This window comes from Rhinolophus hipposideros (genome assembly GCF_964194185.1).
Source record: "Rhinolophus hipposideros genome assembly, chromosome: 5".
In the NCBI taxonomy this organism is placed as follows: Eukaryota; Metazoa; Chordata; class Mammalia; order Chiroptera; family Rhinolophidae; genus Rhinolophus; species Rhinolophus hipposideros.
Window position 1 is genome coordinate 31206071 of NC_138051.1, and position 19693 is coordinate 31225763.

Consider the following 19693-nt stretch of genomic DNA (forward strand, 5'->3'; position numbering starts at 1 on the left):
ATGGTGGTGACGGTCCATGAACACTCAGTGATGTACAGCACAAAGACAATCCCAGTTCCAGTCTCAGATGATGATGTAAGAGGATCCTAAACTCACCCTCTCCCACAAACATACAACAACTTCCTCTGAGAAAAACCTGAAACCTGCCTGAGCAACTCATACAGGTGGAGCCAAGGAGAGAAGGCCCACATCTAAGCAGGTAGGGAAGGCTGTGTCACAATGTCACCATACACCCCACAGCTGGCTCAGAGAACCACAGTCAGGAGGGAAATCAAAACAGGAGCTTCTCCCTGAGGTGCAAAGGGTTCAAACCCCACATCAGGCACCCCCAATTTTTAAGACCCGCACCTGAGAGACAAGCCCCTAAAACATCTAGCTTGAAAACCTGCGGGGCTCATGTCCACAAGACCCTCAAGGCTATTATGACCTTAGAAACGGCTTTTCAAGGGCATGTGCACTCGAACTCACCTGCCCTTAGGCCAAGCGTGGCAGCAGTGCTCAAGGGCTGTCCCGACTTGGTGTGAGAGAGGCTCCTTTGCTTTTTTGCTTGTCATGGAGCATTAGCCTGAGAGGCAGCCTTCAGGAATGGCCACATGTCACACGGACGTGCTCTCAGAACACAGGCAGTTGCCTGCCATCTTTGCTATCTCTCAGCCTCCCACAGCTCACAGTTATCTCCCAGACAGGCACTTATATACTCGTCTGGAACCCCAATTTTTGCAACTGCCGTACAAGAGATGGCCTGGCACTGGTGGTCAGCGAGGCTTACGCTCATGGTCCTACAGGACTGTATATATTTGCCTACTTTTAAAGCTGCTACCTGAGGGTCTGAATCCCAATCATGGTGAATAAAGGTGCTTACTGAGATCTTTCCCTTTGGGACACTGACAGCTCTGGACACACCCTCAACTACTGGGAGCCATTAAAAATAAAACAAGCTGCTTGGAAATTACACAGGTTTGAGAGAAAACCCAGAGCTAGGGTAGGGTGTAACAGTAAGGTTTATCTCTAAAATGAAGAGACTCCTTTAAGACTGGAGAGGTGGCTGTTTTATCTAATGCACGGAAGCCAACACAGAGTCAGCAAAATGAAGAAACAAAGGAATGTGTTTCAAACAAAAGAACAAGATAAGACCTCAGAGAAATGGTGCATTCTTCATGAGAACTGGCTATGAGGGACAAAAAAATTGTAAATAGTCACTTGGAAATTTTGTGTTTCAATAAAGCCATTTATTGATTTTTTCTAAAACCTGTAAGCTTACTGAACACTCTCCTCATCGCCACTTTCATCTCTCTGTTCCTGAGCGTGTAAATGACTGGATTTAGAAACGGAGTTAAAACTGCATCAAATACGGCTAGAAATTTATCCAGATGTGTTGAAGAAGAGGGCCACATATAAAAAAAAATCAGTGGACCAAAGAATAAAACCACGACAATAATATGAGCTGACAGTGTGGAAACAGCCTTGGATGAACCACCTGAGGAGTGTTTCTGTAGAGTAGCCATGATGAAGATGTAAGAGAGAATGAGCAAGAAGAAAGCACCCACGGAAATGAACCCACTATTAGCAGTGACCATGAACTCCAGTTTATAGGTATCTGTGCAAGCAAGTTTGATGAGCCGAGGTATGTCACAATAAAAGCTGTCTATTACATTAGGGCCACAGAAAGGCAAGTTTACCACAAATGCCAATTGGGCCAAAGAATGAATGAGACCAATGGTCCAGGCAACCACTAAAATCAAAATGCACATTCGTGGGCTCATGATAGTCAAGTAGTGGAGAGGCTTACATATGGCCACATATCTGTCAAAGGCCATGGCAATGAGCAGCACCATCTCAGTGCCCCCAACAGCATGACTAAAGAAGATCTGAGCTATACAACCCCCAAAGGAGATGACCTTCCGCTTCCTGAAAAGATCACAAATCATCTTGGGTGCTGCAATGGAGCAAAATATCAGGTCAATTATGGAGAGATTGGCTAACAGAAAATACATGGGGGAATGTAAATAAGGATCAGAAGTCACAGTGACCACTATGAGGAGGTTTCCCATAATACTAAATACATAGAAGACACAAGACAAGCAAAAAATAAGAAGCTGGATCTCCCAGGAACTGGAGAGTCCCAGGAACACAAACTCAGACACCACAGAGTAGTTGGCTCCATACATTGGTTCATTTGGTAGGTGCATTCGCCTGTTACCTAAAGAAAGAAAACGACACTACTCAAATTAATACTATTATATTAATACCCTCTATGAAAAAGTATGTAAATTTTGGAAGTCGAATATTACCTTAGCATTTCACAAAAATCAAATAACATCCTGTTGGCCACTATTGCTGTCATTACATATGAGAGTAACTAAGTAGTCAGGTGGTCTTGCTAGCACGAGGAACGGTGAGTGATCTAGTGTACTGGTAGCCATGGGTGCACCTGACGAAACCATAAACAAAAGGCATTCAATGTTAACTTGCTTTATCTGTACGATCAATGTTAGCTATCTTCTCCCTGGAGGAGTAATAATCAATCTCATATACTAGATAGGCCACAAAGGGCTATTCTTTGACAAAGAGACTTATAAGATCCTGTGACTCTGATTTTTTATTCCGGAAGCCAGAAATTACCCTTCCTATTCTCTACTCCCCAAAATATGATTAATTCATTAATATCCAAGTCAAATGGTAACTCATCTGCCTAACCTTCCTCATGACCCACCTATACACCCACATTTACTATTTAGAGTTGGTCTCATGTCTTTTTCCTCCATATGATTGTAAACTGCTCAAGGTTATAAATCATCATGACTTTACATTTTTGTCCCCATATAGTACCTTGCAAATATTGGGTAGTAAAAAAAAGATTTTGAATAAATGAATGATTGGACTGAATTAGGTCCTATCTATTAATATTAACTCATTTCCTTCAAAAAACATTTATCAAGCGCCTACTACGTACCAGGAAGTAGTCTAAGCACTAGGAATATAGCCAAGAACAAAATAGACAAAAAGTCTCTATCCTCAGGCATTTACATTTTGGCAGAAAAAAAAGACAATTAAAAAATAAATATGCAAAAAGATATATAGGGTTTCTGTCGATGATTTCACTATGGAGAAAAACTAAGCAAGAAAGGTAAATACGGTAGTATGGGTACTATTTTTATAAAATAGAATTGATACGAAACTTCTTGCTGATAAGTTGACTGATCAGAAAGCTAAAGAAGGTGAATGAGCAAACCATTAATGTTTTTGGGGGGGAATAATATTCCAGGCAGAGATGACAGCAAGAGTAAAAGCTCTGAGGTGTGAGCTGACTTGGTATGTTCAAAGAACTACAAGGAGACCAGAGAGGTCAACCATGAGTGCTTGGGGGATGGAGCAGGGAGAGTAGTGTGTGTAGTAGGGCCTTATAAGCCGTAGGACTTTGGTTAGTATTCGAATGAGATAAGCAACTGGAGTTTAAACAGAGAAAGAACAAAATCTGGCCTACATTGTTAAAGGATCACTTCGACTGCTGCATCATTGAATACACGTTAGAGTCTCAAGGATAGAACCAGGGAGATTATTAGAAGCTATGGCAACAATCCAAGCAAGACATGATGGGTCTTAGATCAGATTGATAAAGATAGAGGTAATGAGAGGTGGTTATATCCTAGATATACTGACATGACGCCTGGTGAAATTTCCCGGGCTATAAATAACCCTGGCCATGTAGAGATTATGAAATAGCGCATCTCATTACAGAGTTTTCATATGAAAATAAAAATTATTAAAAGTACTAATAGAGTAAATATACATGTAGTCAACAAGTTTAATAAGCCCTCTAGAATAAGGAGGTATTTGAAGCTTTAAGAAGGGAGTCTGTGGGAAATAAAAAGGAGTGATCCCTTACACCTCAAGTAGAAAGACATGGAATTCACTAGCAAAATGATAGTACAGACTACAATGTTGCTATAACCCAGTAGGAATTTTTGAGTGAAGAGAACAAACGATTCTCTATTTAATTTTTTTAAAGCTAAGTCATGGACCTCTCGACACAATGTGACAAAGTTTTCAACCCAAAACACATCCAAAAATATAAATAAAGAGCAAAATACTAGAGCTACAGAAAGGTCAGCTTCTACTTCCAGCCAGAGTAATCTCAACTCAGTTACTGTCAGTCCTGCATGTATCCAAAAGACAAAACGTGTCTCTGCTCTGGTTGGCTACACAGACCAATTTACCAAGGGCAGACCAGACTGCATTTGAACAAAGATTCAGATATAGCTCTTAGAGAATATATTAGCCACTTATACTACAACAGATGACCAATGGTACAGGGAAGTCATTCTTTTTCTGTGTTATGTGCATTTATTCTGCCAAGACATCTAGAACTGTGACAAAAGTCTGTGTGTACTCGACTGCACACCCCCAAAGATGAATATTACAGCTAAGAGTCAGTCGTATCTCTATTTAAGAAGTTTTTTCTGCATCTCTAAAAAAAAAGTGAGGCAGAGATAAAGTTAATCCTTCACAACATCTCTTTTATAGGTATATAGCCAGGGTAAATTAAAAGTGAGAAATATTTATCACTGAAAATAAAGAGCTAATAATTGTGAACACTATAATAAAACTCTGCTGCGGTTGAAATCTACTGATTATCAGAAATCTCAACAAAAAGGAAATTACAAATTCCTTCCACTTCCACCCATGGTCAATAGGTAAAGAATTCCTATAATCAAAGTTTTATAGGACTGAATGAAGAGGAGGAAAGCATTTGAAGCAATATTCTAATGATTCCTCGAATTTTAGAATTAAAAATACATAAAGAACAATGACATTCCATCACCACTCTCCAAAACCTAAAGTAAGACATGTGTCAATCTAGAATTTAAGAAAAAACAGTACTGGAGCATTAATAAATGAAATTATGTAAGCAAAGAAAGTATAACAATAAGAGGCCTATATTATGAGCAAATCAGTACAAACATCTCATACCTAGTTAAGATTTAATGGAATATTATTTATTTTAACTATTGCCAACCTCTGTTTGTTATATAAACTACTAAAGGTCTGTGCTTGAAAAACTACTAATATAGAAGTAATAATAACCTCAGTTAAAAGTCATCAAAATTTTTCATTAAACCCCCCCCAAAAAAACAATTTGGTGAGTTGATTACAAATTCCAGTTCTTCACACCCTGATCTATATACACTGGCTCATTTTTAATAGTTCAGTATTTAATAACTACTTTTTTAAAAAGAGCATTTATATTAAATATCTTTGCAAGTCATTTCAACAGAAACTGCATGGTAGAAAAACCAACATTAAAGTCTAATTAGCTATTTGGCTGGATAGTTTATTTGAATGAGGATCTATCCCATAGAATACCAGAAGTCACTGTAGTACAAAAGAAGTCAATCATGAGTTATGATGAATAATTTCCTGAAATATATGATCTCCTTTTGGGATTGAACTAAGAATTATTTTGCAGAAGTATATTAGCAATGATCAGAGGTGGGAGCAAAGACAGAATACATCCAAATATATACCCAATATGTGCACCTTTATTATAAGACTTATAAAATGCAGGAAATATGCCCTTTACATGTCTCTCATTAAAACAGCGTTCATATCAAGGATATTTTATTTCCCTACAGGGTATATTTGACAATGTCTGGAAACATTTTTGGTTGTTACAACCAGGACAGGGGGTGGAGGAAGGAGCAGGGTTGTTACTGGCATCTAGTAGGTGGAAGTCAGGGAAACTGCTAAACATTCTACAATGCCCAGGACAACAGTGTAGCCCCCAATGACAAAGAATTACCCAACTCCAAATGTCAACAATGCCAAGGCTGAGAAGCCCTGCAGGGAAAAGTCAGAGTGTTTTACATTATTCTATTGTCCCAGGTTCCGGCACCACCCCCATCACGTGGTATTAGTATGTGTTGGAGGGTTGAATGAGTAAGTACATCTACCTGGATGCATGGATGGATGGACGGACGGACGGATTAAGGGAGGGAAGGACGATGAACAAATAGACAGACAAAAGATGAATAAGAAAGGAGCAAAGGAAGAAAGATTTCTAAACAATTGCTAACTAGTCATTTTTAGAAACACTAGGAGCCAATAATAACCACACTTCATAAAAATGTAAATTTTGTGGAAGAATTCATTATTTCAACACACAAAAATGTTGGCTGTATACCTAATGTATTCCCTAATTTGGTAGGTAGAGTTAGAATTTTTTTAGGCACCCAAGCAATACATCTGGGAAATAATATACTAATGTCTCCCCAATGGTTAGGCAATAAGAAATGACAAGTCTTTCACATCTTTGTGTAAATTATTTTTTCTGATCACTTTTTGAAAGCAGCAACTAACCCAAATATAGGTGGTTAAGCAAATAGGAGTTTTGGTAGTATAAAAAGCCAAATAGATTTGGAACATGAGGTACTGTCCAAGTATAATAAACCTACATGAGACACTTCAGAAGAAAGTATTGGACAAGGAAACAGGAAAAATGGGGAGTCTGGAAATGGGTTGGATAATCTATTAGGTTGGTGCAGAAGTAATTGCAATTTAAAAGGTTAAAAATAATTGCAAAAACCTCAATTGCTTTTGCACCAACCTAATACAAAGGAAAACAAGCAAAGGAAAGAACTGAGTACCAGAAGATATTAACATGTATATGCTTGTGTCCTCAGAGTTTCAAAAACAAACATTGTTCCTGGTTGAATACACAAAACTAAACCAAGGCATTCCAACTGCCCTGGAACGTGTGATAGGAGCCAATTTTTGCTCTGAGAAAACTGAGTATGTTCTAAAAGAACACTGAATGTTTTGTTCTCCAGGACTTTCATCTACCACCATACTTTTCTCAATTAAAGATCATTAAAGTAACTCTTTAATATTAGCTCTAAACATCATCATTTCTTTTGTAGATTTACAAAATGGATTTAGTCAGTCTCCCAGAAGAGATTCTCATCCGTTTTAAAGTTCACATTTGAAAAAAATAGAGAGAATTAGTGTCCTACTAATAAATCCACAGAAATAAACCAGTAAGTATGCAAGTAAATTTCTGGTCCAGCACATATAATTATACATCATCAGTAGCATATCTAAATCACAACTAAGACAAACTATCTGAAAACTGTGTATGTCTCTTGGTCTCTTGTTTGGTTAGTCCTGTTTTATCAATTTCACAGTTCAACACTTTTTCACTGCTTCCCACTGAACTTTCTAGTTCTTTGTTTTAAGCCTATATCCCCTTGTCCGTTGCTCTGTGAAAGTAAAATAAAGATGTTTTCAAGAACACTTTTAAATAAATCCTTATTGTACTTGAATTAAGTAACCAAATTAAGTGGTTCCTACCTTTCACCGTTCCTCTTACCATCAATTTTCATATGCCTGGATTCTTAAATGTGTTACTTTCTCTGAACCTTATCTACATCTACTATCTGACATTGTGGTGGCCAAAATTAGAGATGAGAAAACATCTCTAATTTCTCATCTAGAGATGAGAAAACAACAACTGTAGATTATAGAACAAGGATTAATTCCCCTTTAATACCATTATAGCATTTTTTTTTTAATATCACAGTCAAAAATGATGGCAGGTGTGTAATTAGACATGCAGGTGGGGTCGGGTGCATTCTCAGGAAGACAGTTTACCAGTTAATCCTTCTCCAAATTCTGTGTGCTTCATTTGATTTTAGTCCCCAAAAAACACCATGGAGAACTAGTCAAGTAGATTTCTTCCTTTTTAAAAAATTTTCTGTAAACACAGAAATAAAATAGAGTAAGTAAGTGGTCTTGACTTCTAATTTCTGTGGGTTATTAATTCCCTTCACTCCAATCAAAATGGTTAATGAAATAAAAAGTAAATAAATCCTTTTCTAAATTATCATTTGAACCCCCAAGTCCCTTCCTATGCTAATTACACTACATTGTACTGACCCTGACTCTCCTCCAAGCTTTTGTTTTACCCTGCAAACCTATGACACATTTCCTACCACCAAATAGTCAGTCAGTTATTTGCATTTCTCCACAATCTATAGCCCCTCATATACTCCCTAAGGTAGAAGGTGCCTTTCTCCCTACATTATAACCTTTCTAACTACAACCAAAATTTAATTTGATGTTTGCAAATGGAGATTCTACTGCTGAGACTATTTATTTTTCTGGAACTGAACTGAATATACCACGTCCATTTTTCTTTCCTGTTGTTATTTTGATTTTCCATCTTTCTACCTACCTGTTTCCAGTTGGTAACTGAGCTTCTGCTTGTAGCACTGCTATTATATAAAAAGCTGAAAGAATTTAAAAAGGTAATTAATTAACAGCACTGGAGAACAGTGACTAGATGCTGCTTCAGAAACCTGGATTTGCTAACTTAGCTCATGTGGTCAGGGGAATTGTCCTTGGAACCCAGCTGGTTTGGTAAAAACAACAGAAAGAAAAATCTTGTAATAAGTCACTGGAGAGAAAACAAGACAGGGACCAGCTGTTTTAAGAGCATCAACTTTGGCAATTTTACCTAACAATGCTGACTCACTCATTGGTAGTTTAAAATGAAATGGAATGCCTGGGGAGTGTAAAGACATTTAATCAAAACCATGTGGATTTTACCATAAATTTCGAAAAGCTTAAGCACACGTAATGTTGAAGAGGCAAGGGAAGTTGTTGAACTGCTTTCACATTAAAATGAAATGCCATGAAAGAGAGTAAAAGGGTTGACTCTAGCTCATGTTGGGTGGTCAATGTAACTGAGATCTGAAGGGTGAGGAGGAGCCAGCATGGGAGACAGGGGGACATTGAGAATACTTCTAGCAGAAGGAACAGCAGACAAGGCCTGGTGCCTTTTTTACCTTTCAAAACATGCTCTCCTTTTCCAGAAGCTTCAAAGGATTAACCCCCAGTGCATATCAATTATTCCATATCTTTTTGGCACTTTCAGGAGCCCCATCCAGGCAAACCTAGCAAGAAAATATGCATAAAAATAAAATCAATAGAAGGTTTACTTTTCATTTATAAAAGAATGATTCCCTTAAATATTCCCTTTTCAAATGGGTCTCCCCCAGTACATACGAAACAATGTCCAGCAATGAGCAGACAGTTGAAAATCTCTGCTCTAAAAAACAGACACATAGACCAATGGAATAGAATTGAGAACCCAGAAATAAAACCACATAAATATGGACAGATAATTTTTGACAAAGAACCAAAAAACATACAGTGGAGAAAAGACAGCCTTTCAATAAATGATGCTGGCAGAATTGGAAAGCCACGTGCAAAAGGATGAAACTGGACAGCTATCTGTCACCAAAATTAATTCAAAATGGATCAAAGACTTAAGCATAAGACCTGAAACAATAAATCGCATAGAAGAAAACATAGATACGAAACTGTGGGGACACAGCCCCAGAAACAGTTTCCAGGCTCTCGGCCTCATGTGGAAGGGTGCTGGCTCGGGTAGTAGATAGCTGTCAGCTGTGGCTAGTTGGCCGGCCAGCTGTAGCCATTGAGCCATTGGCCACTAATATAACTGCCACAGCTACCTTGCGGAGTCGAGGAGAGTTGAGGGGAGTCAAGGAGGAGAGTCAGTCAGTTGGCAGAAAAACAGACAGTAGGTCACACGTCATGTGAATCCAGCCTCCAATGAGACTATAGTGGTGTGACTCCCCCTACCTATGATTCTGTGGGTGTTCCTTTTTGGCCTAGCCACATCCTGCGTTCTTATGTGGAGAGCGAGAGCAGAGACCCTGCAGGCTGCCCTGCACGACAGAAACTTATGGACCTTGGGTTCAAAGAGCATTTTATGAATTTGACTCCAAAGGCACAGGAAGTAAAAATAAAATAAATGAATGGGACTATATTAAACTTAAAAGTTTCTGCACAGCAAAAGAAACCATCGATAAAATAAAGAGGCAACCAACTGAATGGGAGAAGATTTTTTGCAAACAGTGCCTCGGATAAGGGGTTAATATCCAAAATATACAAGGAACTCATGAAACTCAACAACAAAAAAACAAACAACCCAATTGAAAAATGGGCAGAGGACCTGAAGAGACATTTCTCCAAAGAGGACATATAAATGGCAAATAGACATATGAAAAAATGCTCAACATCACTAATCATAAGATAAATGCAAATAAAAACCACAATGCGATATCACCTCACCCCACTTAGAATGGCTATCATCAACAAGACAAATATTCACAAGTGTTGGAGAAGCTGTGGAGAAAAAGGAACCCTCATCCACTGTTGGTGGGAATGCAGACTGGTGCAGCCACTATGGAAGGCAGTGTGGAGGTTCCTTTAAAAATTATGAATAGAATTACCATATGACCCAGCAATCCCTCTCCTGGGTATCTACCCAAAAAATCTGAAAACATTTATACATAAAGACACGTGTGCTCCAGTGTTCATTGCGGCTTTGTTTACGGTGGCCAAGACATGGAAACAACCAAAATGTCCTTCGATAGATGAATGGATAAAGAAGTTGTGATATATATACACAATGGAATACTATTCGGCAGTAAGAAAAGATGATACAGGAACATTTGTGACAACATGGATGGATCTTGAGAGTATAATGCTAAGTCAAATAAGTCAGACAGAAAAAGCAGAGAACCATATGATTTCACTGATATGTGGTATATAAACCAAAAACAACAAAAGAACAAGACAAACAAATGAGAAACAAAAACTCACAGACACAGACAATAGTTTAGTGGTTACCAGAGGGTAAGGGGGGACGGGAGTGGTTGATGAGGGTAAAGGGGATTAAATATATGGTGATGGAAGGAGAATGGACTCTGGGTGGTGAACACCCAATGGGATTTATAGACGATGTAATACAGAATTGTACACCTGAAATCTATGTAATTTCACTAACAATTGTCACCCCAATAAACTAAAAAAATAATAATAAAAATAAAGAAGGAGAACTGACTCTGGGTGGTGAACACACAATGGGATTTATAGATAACGTAATACAGAATTGTACACCTGAAATCTAAGTAACTTTACTAACAATTGTCACCCCAATAAACTTTAATTAAAAAAAAAAGAAAATCTCTGCTCTACCCTCTTCTCCTTTTTGTACTCCCATAGCACCTTGTGCATACTGTTATACTATACTTACCTCATGACACTGAAACTATTTCTCTTTCCATGTCCTATAGGATTGAAGCTCCTCACTGGCAGGAGCTTTTATATATACAGTTATATATGTGTGTAGATAACATATATATCATATATAGCTATATACATATATAGCCAAAAATATGTAAACACATTTTAAGAAAGCAAAACTATTAAAATTGTAATACTCAATATATACCAGTAACAAAAGATGAATACAAGTCATGTTTGACTTCTACAATTACAAGACGTGCCCAAAGTGGTTACCATCAGCGTCCAGACACTTCTGATTATGGCTAACTACTGCTTGAGCAACATTGACCAAAGTGTCCACTTGTATTCATTTGTTTTGGCACCCCTGAAATATATATATATATATATATATATATCTCCAGTTCCTTGTACATTTTCTGGGACATAATAGATACTCAATAAATATTTGTTGAACTGAGCAAAACTAAAACGTGAAGGATAAAATTAGACCAAAGCTAAAATATTAACCTCTCTCAGTGTCTCCCCAAAGGCCATTCGTGTCTATGACCCACAAACTTCCTTTCAAGTACCTATGAAGACAGAGAACACGAGCTTTAAGAAACAGGCCTATAATTAGTTAGCTCAGAAGTACCTTATTCTTACCACCAGAGTAGTCTGAAACAAAGCAATTTCAAACAATGTAATTATCTGTTTCATTTTAGCTGGGAAAAAAGTGTATAATCTATTAAAGTTAATAAAATCTTAATTTTTATTATGAATAAATCATTATTTATTTATTTATTTATTAAATAACAGCTTTTCTCTTTTTTTGGGTCTCATTTTTAGTTTCAGGTGTACAAAACAATGTAATAGTTAGACATTTACACTCCTCACAAAGTGATAACCCTCATCCCCCAATCTATTACCCCTCTGACATCATATATAGCTGCTACAATTCCATTAACTCTATTCCCTATTCTGTTCTTCATATCCCATGATTCTCTCTATATATGTGTATATATGTAAAATTATAGTTGACATTCAATATTATTCAGTTTCAGCTTCAGATGTATAGTGTAGTGGTCACTCATCTACACCATCTATGAAGTGGTCGCCCTAATAAGACAAGTACCCATCTGGCACTCTACAAAATCAAAGAATAGATGAGGGTAAAGGGGATCAAATATATAGTGATGGAAAAAGAACTGACTCTGAGTGGTGAATATACAATATGATAGATAGATGATGTATTACAGAATTGTACAGCTGAAATCTATGTAACTTTACTAACAATTGTCACCCCAATAAACTTAATTATGAATAGATAGATAGATAGATAGATAGATAGATAGATGATAGATAGATAGATAAAATATTGGGGAGGAAAGAATATACAAATACATGAAAACACACACCATGCTCATGGATAGGAAGAATTAAAATAGTTAAAATGTCCATACTACCTAAGGCAACATATAGATTCAACGCAATTCCCATCAAACTACCAATTACATTTTTCACAGAAATAGAATACATAATCCTAAAATATATATGGAACCATAAAAGACACTGAATGGCCACGGCAATCTTGAGAAATAAGAACAAAGTGGGAGGTATCATGCTACCTGACATCAAATCGTACTACAAAGCTACAGTAATCAAAACAGTATGACACTGGCATAAAAACAGACACACAGATCAGTGGAACAGAATAGAGAGCCTAGAAATAAATCCATTCCTATATAGTTATTTAATCTATGACAATGGAAGCAAGAACTTACATTGGGGTAAAGACAGTCTATTCGATAAATAGTGCTGGGAAAACTGGACTGGCACGTAAAAATATCAAGGGGGACCACCTCCTTACACCATATATGAGAATCAATTCAAAATGGATTAAAGACTTAAATGTAAGATCCAAAAACATAAAACTCCTAGAAGAAAATATAGGAAGTAAATTTGTAGACATTACCCTGAGTATTCTTTTTACTGATATATTCCCTCAGGCAAGGCAAGTAAAAGAAAAAATAAACATGTGGGATTACATCAAACTAAAATGTTTTTTCACAGCAAAGGAAACCATCAATAAAACAATAAGGCATCCTACAGAATGGGAGATGATATTTGTCAATGATAAATAATTTTTAGTTATACAGAAAGCACATGAATCTATTCTCATTTTAGAAATTAGAACATCACAAATTAAGCCAAAGACAGTATGATCATGACCTTAACCCAGAGCCCCTTCCCTCTTTTCTAGGAGTAAACGTATGTATTCTTCCAGACCTATTTAAAACTGTATATTTATATCTGTTTATACATGTAAATGCACATGTCTCTAGTTTATTTCTTTCCATTGTTTTACAGATATTTCTGGGTATTAATCAAAGTCCAGACAGGAAGAGATGTCACATTCAAATGGGTGATCGAAGAAAGTTGATTGGAGGAATTATGTACAAGAGTTTGGGCAGGGTTACAAGAACCAATCAGAGACTGTAAAGAAACCCAGGGCTGGCAAGAGCAGTGAGCTCTTATCATCCGTGGGGGTGACAAAGAAATAGGGTAAGAGTGATTTCTAGGGCCACAAATAAAAGCTGCATCTTTGGAAGAGGGTGACCCAACAGGAAGAGGAAAATAACACAACCTGCTTCTGTAGCTCATGACAGGCTTCTAATGCCTCCTATAGGATAGCACGTCATCATCCCAAGATGTGGTGCCCCAATTAGCACTGTAACTGGACTTCTGCAAACCATTCCGCTAATCTATCAAATCAGTCATTTGTAAGTTATGGATCACGTAGGTAGTAGACAGGTGAGTTTCATATATGCGTGAGCTCATTATTATACGTCATTTGTTGTAAAATGTATTTCCTGGTCAGATGCAATGTTGTGTAGATAGCATGATAACCAATAAGGCATTCTAGAAATCTACAAATGACTGGGCTGACAAACATGTTGAAGTGTATTGTTCAGAGTTTGATCAGAGAAGTAGAACCAAACTGGGTGATTTAGAATAAGAGATTTCTTATAGGGATTTGATTTTGCACAATGATGGAAAATGTTAAGCAGTTGTGGGGACAGAGCCAAGAGTGCAGTTTCCAGGCTCTCGGCCTCGCATGGAAAGGTGCTGGCTCAGGTAGTAAATGGCCATCAACTGTGATTGGATGGCCATCAGCTGTGGCCAGTTGGCTGTCAGCTGTAACCAGTGAGCCATTGGCCACTAATATAACTGCCGTGGCTATGCTAGCAGAAAATGGGGTCTAGCAAGAAGATGGTGGCTGAGCCTGCAAGCGGAGGAATGAGGGTTGCAGATCATGTGGCTCCTGTTTCCTGTTTCTCCAACCCAGCCACCAGCGAGACTATAGTGGTGTGACTCCCCTATCTATGGCTCCACGGGTGTTCCTTTTTGGCCTCACCATGTCCTGCATTCTTATGTGGGGAGTGGGACCAGAGACCCCACCTGACACCCTGCTTGATAGCAGTCTATGTAAGTCTATTGCTAGTGAAACTCATGCTGGGCCTGAAACCTACAGAACCAGCAGTCTGGAAAGGAAAATGGACAGGAAGTGGAGGAGACAAAGGACAAACTAGAACAGTGTCTGTCTCTCACTGCTTCCAATTTTGATGACGCAGGTTGCCTGCTGAATAAGCTGATGCCCTGAATCATAAAGATGCATTTGCACCTGGCCCAGGACTTGGAAGAATTGATGTGGAAATTCAATAGGAGCTGGAAGAGCTCCAGGCCCAAGTCATTGTCCCACACCAGCAAGGTGAGCAGTAACGTGCATGAGCTGTAGTAGTACTTACCTTATACTTGCCTTCAGACCAAAAATGACTGTTGCTTCATTTCCATCATCCAAATCTCACACAAATTTTTCTTGTGGTGAACCCTAAAATGGAGACATGCATGGAAGGGAATTCTGGAAACATAGCTCTGGTTTACCTAAGTTGACACATTATGAAGCCCTGACAGCAGAGGAGTAAGACAAATGCATTGTGAAATATATACATCTGACAATTAAGTATACAAACTCATCCTAGAAAAAGTGCTACATACCTCATTGCTGGATATCACTCTAGTCACCTTCTAAGTCCTCCCTTTGAGAAGCTATGCAGTGACACCAGCACCTAGTCCACCCTTCAAAGCAATTTTGGAACTCTTTCTAGAACGGCTATCAGAGCTGTCCTCATATTACCCTTGATGTCCTGAATGTCATCAAAATGTCTTCTTTTCAATATTTCCTTTATCTTCGGGTAAAAAAAAGAAGTCATTGGGGATTAGACCAGGTGAATAGGGAGTGTTCCAATGCAGTTGTTTACTGGCTGAAAACTCCCTCACAGACAGTGCCGTGTGAGCTGGTGCATTGTCGTGATCCAAGAGCCATGAATTGTTGGTAAAAAGTTCAGGTCATCTAACTTTATCACGCAGCCTTTTTAGCACTTCCAAGTGGTAAACTTGGTTAACTGTTTGTCCAGTCGGTACAAATGCATAATAAATAATCCTGCTGATATCAAAAAATTTTAGCAAAATCATTGCAACAAATTCACGAACTTAATTGTCCAGTCTCATATCTATTCCTGCTAGGATAAATCACAGCCTCTTCCATGATAAAAGAAGTCCAATGTAATCAATGTACCACCAAGTAGCTAGCTAATCCCCCCAAGGAATGATGCCAAATTGGTTTCAGCTGTTGGCAGGTTGGGACTCAGCAGTGGTAGTAGACAGATCAGCTTTGTTGAGAGGAAGTCCATGGTATTGAGCCCATGCATAGCTTCCATCCCTCTTACCATGGCCACTTTACACATGGGCTTATTGAGCAAGCACTGGAGTGGTTAGGGACAGAAGCTGACTGAAATCCACTGGATGGGTATCTAATCCACCTGGTAATCAAGAGGCTTTTCTAAAATGGATGTCCTCTCATGGGCGTTTACATGAAAATATCTTCAGTAAATACAAGATTTGATTAACCAATCTAGCAAACTATTAACACGACTCCAGGTTTTCACATCAATACATTAATACCTGAATATCAGGTAATTACATTCATGTCAATAAATTCTGCCAGATTTAGCCTCATATTTTCGCTTTTTCTAATAATCTTAAAATTCAATCACATACACATCCCCCAGACTTCAGCCAATATTGGCAAGATACAACAACTCTTTTAGTGTAAAACTGTGTATTATCAGAGCAATCCTTGTACTTATCTGTCTGTATTATTTGGGACCTAACTCTTGTTATGGTCGTCGAGACAACTATTCCAGGTAAAGCCAAAAAATTGTTTTTATGCAAGGAAAAGCTTATTCATTCAAACTTGAGTGAAGGTGCTGTTCCACCAGCAGAAAAAGATAAGGTGTTAGGAGATCAGGCAACTGTAACATATAATTGTATGTGGATTATAATACCTAGCCTTTCACCTGAACTTCATTCTATACAAACAGAAGTGGTCATTTGAGTAATCATAGCATACCCCCAGATGAGGAAGATATACAGGTACTGCTCAAATGTGTGAGCCAATCATTCCAAGAATCCTATTTTGAGGGACTATTTCCTAGGACTTCTCTTTGTACAAATACTTAGGGGGGAAAAATTCATGTTCAAATGGAATAAGTGAAGAAAATCTAATATACAAGGGTTTAGGCAGTATTAAAGGAAACCAACAAGGATTGGTAGAGTATCCAGGACCAGCAACCACAGGGAGACATTACTATCCCTACAACTGAGGGGAGGGAACACTACCATAAACCAGAGAAAGAGCTGGAGCTACAGAAGAAGACTTCTAACAAGAGCTGGGGACTTCGGTGGAGGAATGTAGTAATTGCCAACACGAAGTTCAGAAGGGAGGAAGCTAAGGGAATAAATACCCTGATTTCACTTACCTCCTGTCCTCTAAATCCCAGTGATAGCCTCCATTAGCTATGTGGAAGGAGAAGCCGGAGGACAGCCACCACTGGTTGTACAGTCCATAAAGTTCAGTTTTACAGGACACAGAGCAGAGCTGACACAATAAAAATTAGATATGGAAAGACAATTATAGAATAGCCATCAGAAACTTTAACATTCTCCCATTAATAGACATTTGTGTTTTCTTTTCAATTTTTTTTCCTTTTTTTATTAGTTTCAGGTGTACAAAGCAACGTAATAGTTAGACATTTAAACCCCTCATAAAGTGATAACCCACCCCCCGCAAGCTACTGACATTTTGTATGTCATTGCCATCGACTATCTTCCCTATGTTGTACTCCACATCGTGTGACTATATATACCTATATATTTAGTTATAGTTGACATTCAGTATCATTCTACTTCAGCGCTTCAGGTGTATAGCGCAGTGGTCAGGCACCTACGCAGTCTATGACGTGATCCCCCTGATAAGTCCAGTGCCCACCTCGCACCTTACATGATCTTTACAACATTGTTGATTATACTCCCCATACTGTATTAACTATCAATTTATATTTCTTAATGCCTTCACCTTTTTCACCCTGACCCCAACCCCATTCCCATCTATCACCCTGATAGATCTAGTACCTATCTGGCACTATACCTAGTTATTACAATATTGTTGACTATAGTCTTTATGCTATACCCTACATCCTCATGACTACTGTATGACTGACACCCAATTTGTTCTTCTTAATCCCTTCCCCTTTCACCCATCCTTAATCCCCCTCCCATCTTAAAGATCTCTCTCTGGGAGTTCTTGTAATACTGGTTTGCTGATGATGAACTCTTTCAGCTTTTTCTTGTCTGGGAAGCTCCTTATCTGTCCTTCCATTCTAAATGACAGCCTTGCTGGGTAGAGTAATCTTGGTTGTATGTCATTGCTTTTCATCACTTGAATATTTCCTGCCGCTCCCTTCTTGCCTGCCAAGTTTCTGTTGAGAAATCAGCTGACAGTCTTACGGGGGCTCCCTTGTAGGTAACTAATGGCTTTTCTCTTGCTGCTTTTAAGATTCTTTGTATTTAATCTTTGGCATTTTAATTATGATGTATCTTGGTGTGGGCCTCTTTGGGTTTACCTTGTTTGGGATTCTGTGCTTCCTGGGCTTGTATGTCCATTTCCTTCACCAGGTTAGGGAAGTTTTCTGTCATTATTTCTTCAAACAGGTTTTAAATTCCTTGCTCTCTCGCTTCTCCTTCTGGTATACTTATAATGTGAATGTTGGTACGCTTGATATTGTCCCAGAGGCCCCTTAAACTCTCCTCAATTTTTTTAATTCTTTTTTTCTTTTTGCTGTTATCATTGGGTGTTTTCTGCTACCTTAACTTCTACATCACTGGTTGGATCCTCTGCTTCATCTAATCTACTGTTGATTCCCTGTAATATATTCTTTGTTTCCATTATTGTATCCTTTATTTCTGACTAGTTTTTTTTCTTGGTTTCCATCTCCATTTTTATGAGATCATTGAGCATTCTTATAACCAGTGTTTGGAACTCTGCATTGACAGATTGCTTATCTCCGTTTTGCTTAGTTCTTTTTCTGGAGCTTTGTTCTGTTCTTTCATTTGGGACATGTTTCTTTGTCTGCCAATTTTGAAGCCTCCCTGTGTTTGTTTCTATGTATTAGGTAGGGCTTCTATGTCTTCTGGTCTTAGTAAAGTTGCCTTATATATTAGGTGTGTTGTGGGGTTCAGCGGTGCAGTCTTTCTGGTCACCTGAGCCATGAGCTCTAGGTGTGTCCCTTGTTTGGGTTGTGTCTGCACTCCTCTTATAGTTGAGCCTTGGTTGACAATTGCACATCAATGGGAGGGACTCACCCTTGGGATCACTGGTTATAAGAACTGACCTTGACTACAGTGGAAGGGTTGTTATGCAGGGGCTAACCGTACAGAGCAGGATCTGCCTCAGCAGGACTCTGGTGCCTGCCCAATCCGCCCCTTAAATGTGTCATACTCGGAGGCACCTAGTCACCTAGGTGATGCTTCAGCTCATTTTGAAGCTAGCCACTGGGGGCAACAGCCCCAGAACCACCTTGGAGGGGATCCAGTGTAGGTCTTCTTCAGCCACAGCCCATGCCCCACCCTGGGCCACCAAGCAGGAGCCAGAAAGAAATCCTCAAATGTCTGCCACCTGTGCTGTGCTTGGAAGCACCTTTGAAAGGCCAAACCACAAACCAGAGACAGACGCTGCTAGTGCTGGCTTAGGGCTGCTCAGCCAGAGGTACAGAACATGTTCAAGCCAGATGCTGCTTGTCTGGGTTCTGCGAACTTTTGAGAGACCCTAGGAAAGTGCAGCTTGAGCCAAAGCAAGTGGTCTGCAAGAGAAAGACCCCAAAAGCTGCTTAGGTGTGCCCAAAAGTTGGGTGGGACCAAATTGCCAGGGCGGGGCAAATGAAAAGCGGAGACTCAGAAATGGTAGCTACCTGTGTTTGCATGCTGGGAAGGGAGAGGGCTCAACAAAGAAACAATGGCCTCTGCCAGCTCCTCCATCCAGGAGAAAGCCGCCTTCCAGCCCCTGTCCCAAGCCAGACAACTCAATTCCCCACCATATGTCCCTGCCGCCTTTCAAGCTGCTGCCCCAGTGCTGGAGCTCAGAGCGAGTGATTGCTCTGGTGGGTAAGTCCACGCGTGGTGCACCTGTGAGTGCAGCTGTAAT

General features: G+C 39.0%; 1 protein-coding gene across 1 annotated transcript; it reads right to left on the minus strand.

Moving 5' to 3' along the window:
• Window positions 1–1229: 1229 nt before the first annotated feature.
• On the minus strand, window positions 1230–2168 carry LOC308497857 (olfactory receptor 4F15-like; the record flags this gene model as incomplete). Its single annotated transcript, XM_081048952.1, has 1 exon — window positions 1230–2168. The coding sequence occupies one exon, from the start codon at window positions 2166–2168 to the stop codon at window positions 1230–1232; it is 939 nt and encodes a 312-aa protein (XP_080905078.1).
• Window positions 2169–19693: the final 17525 nt, after the last annotated feature.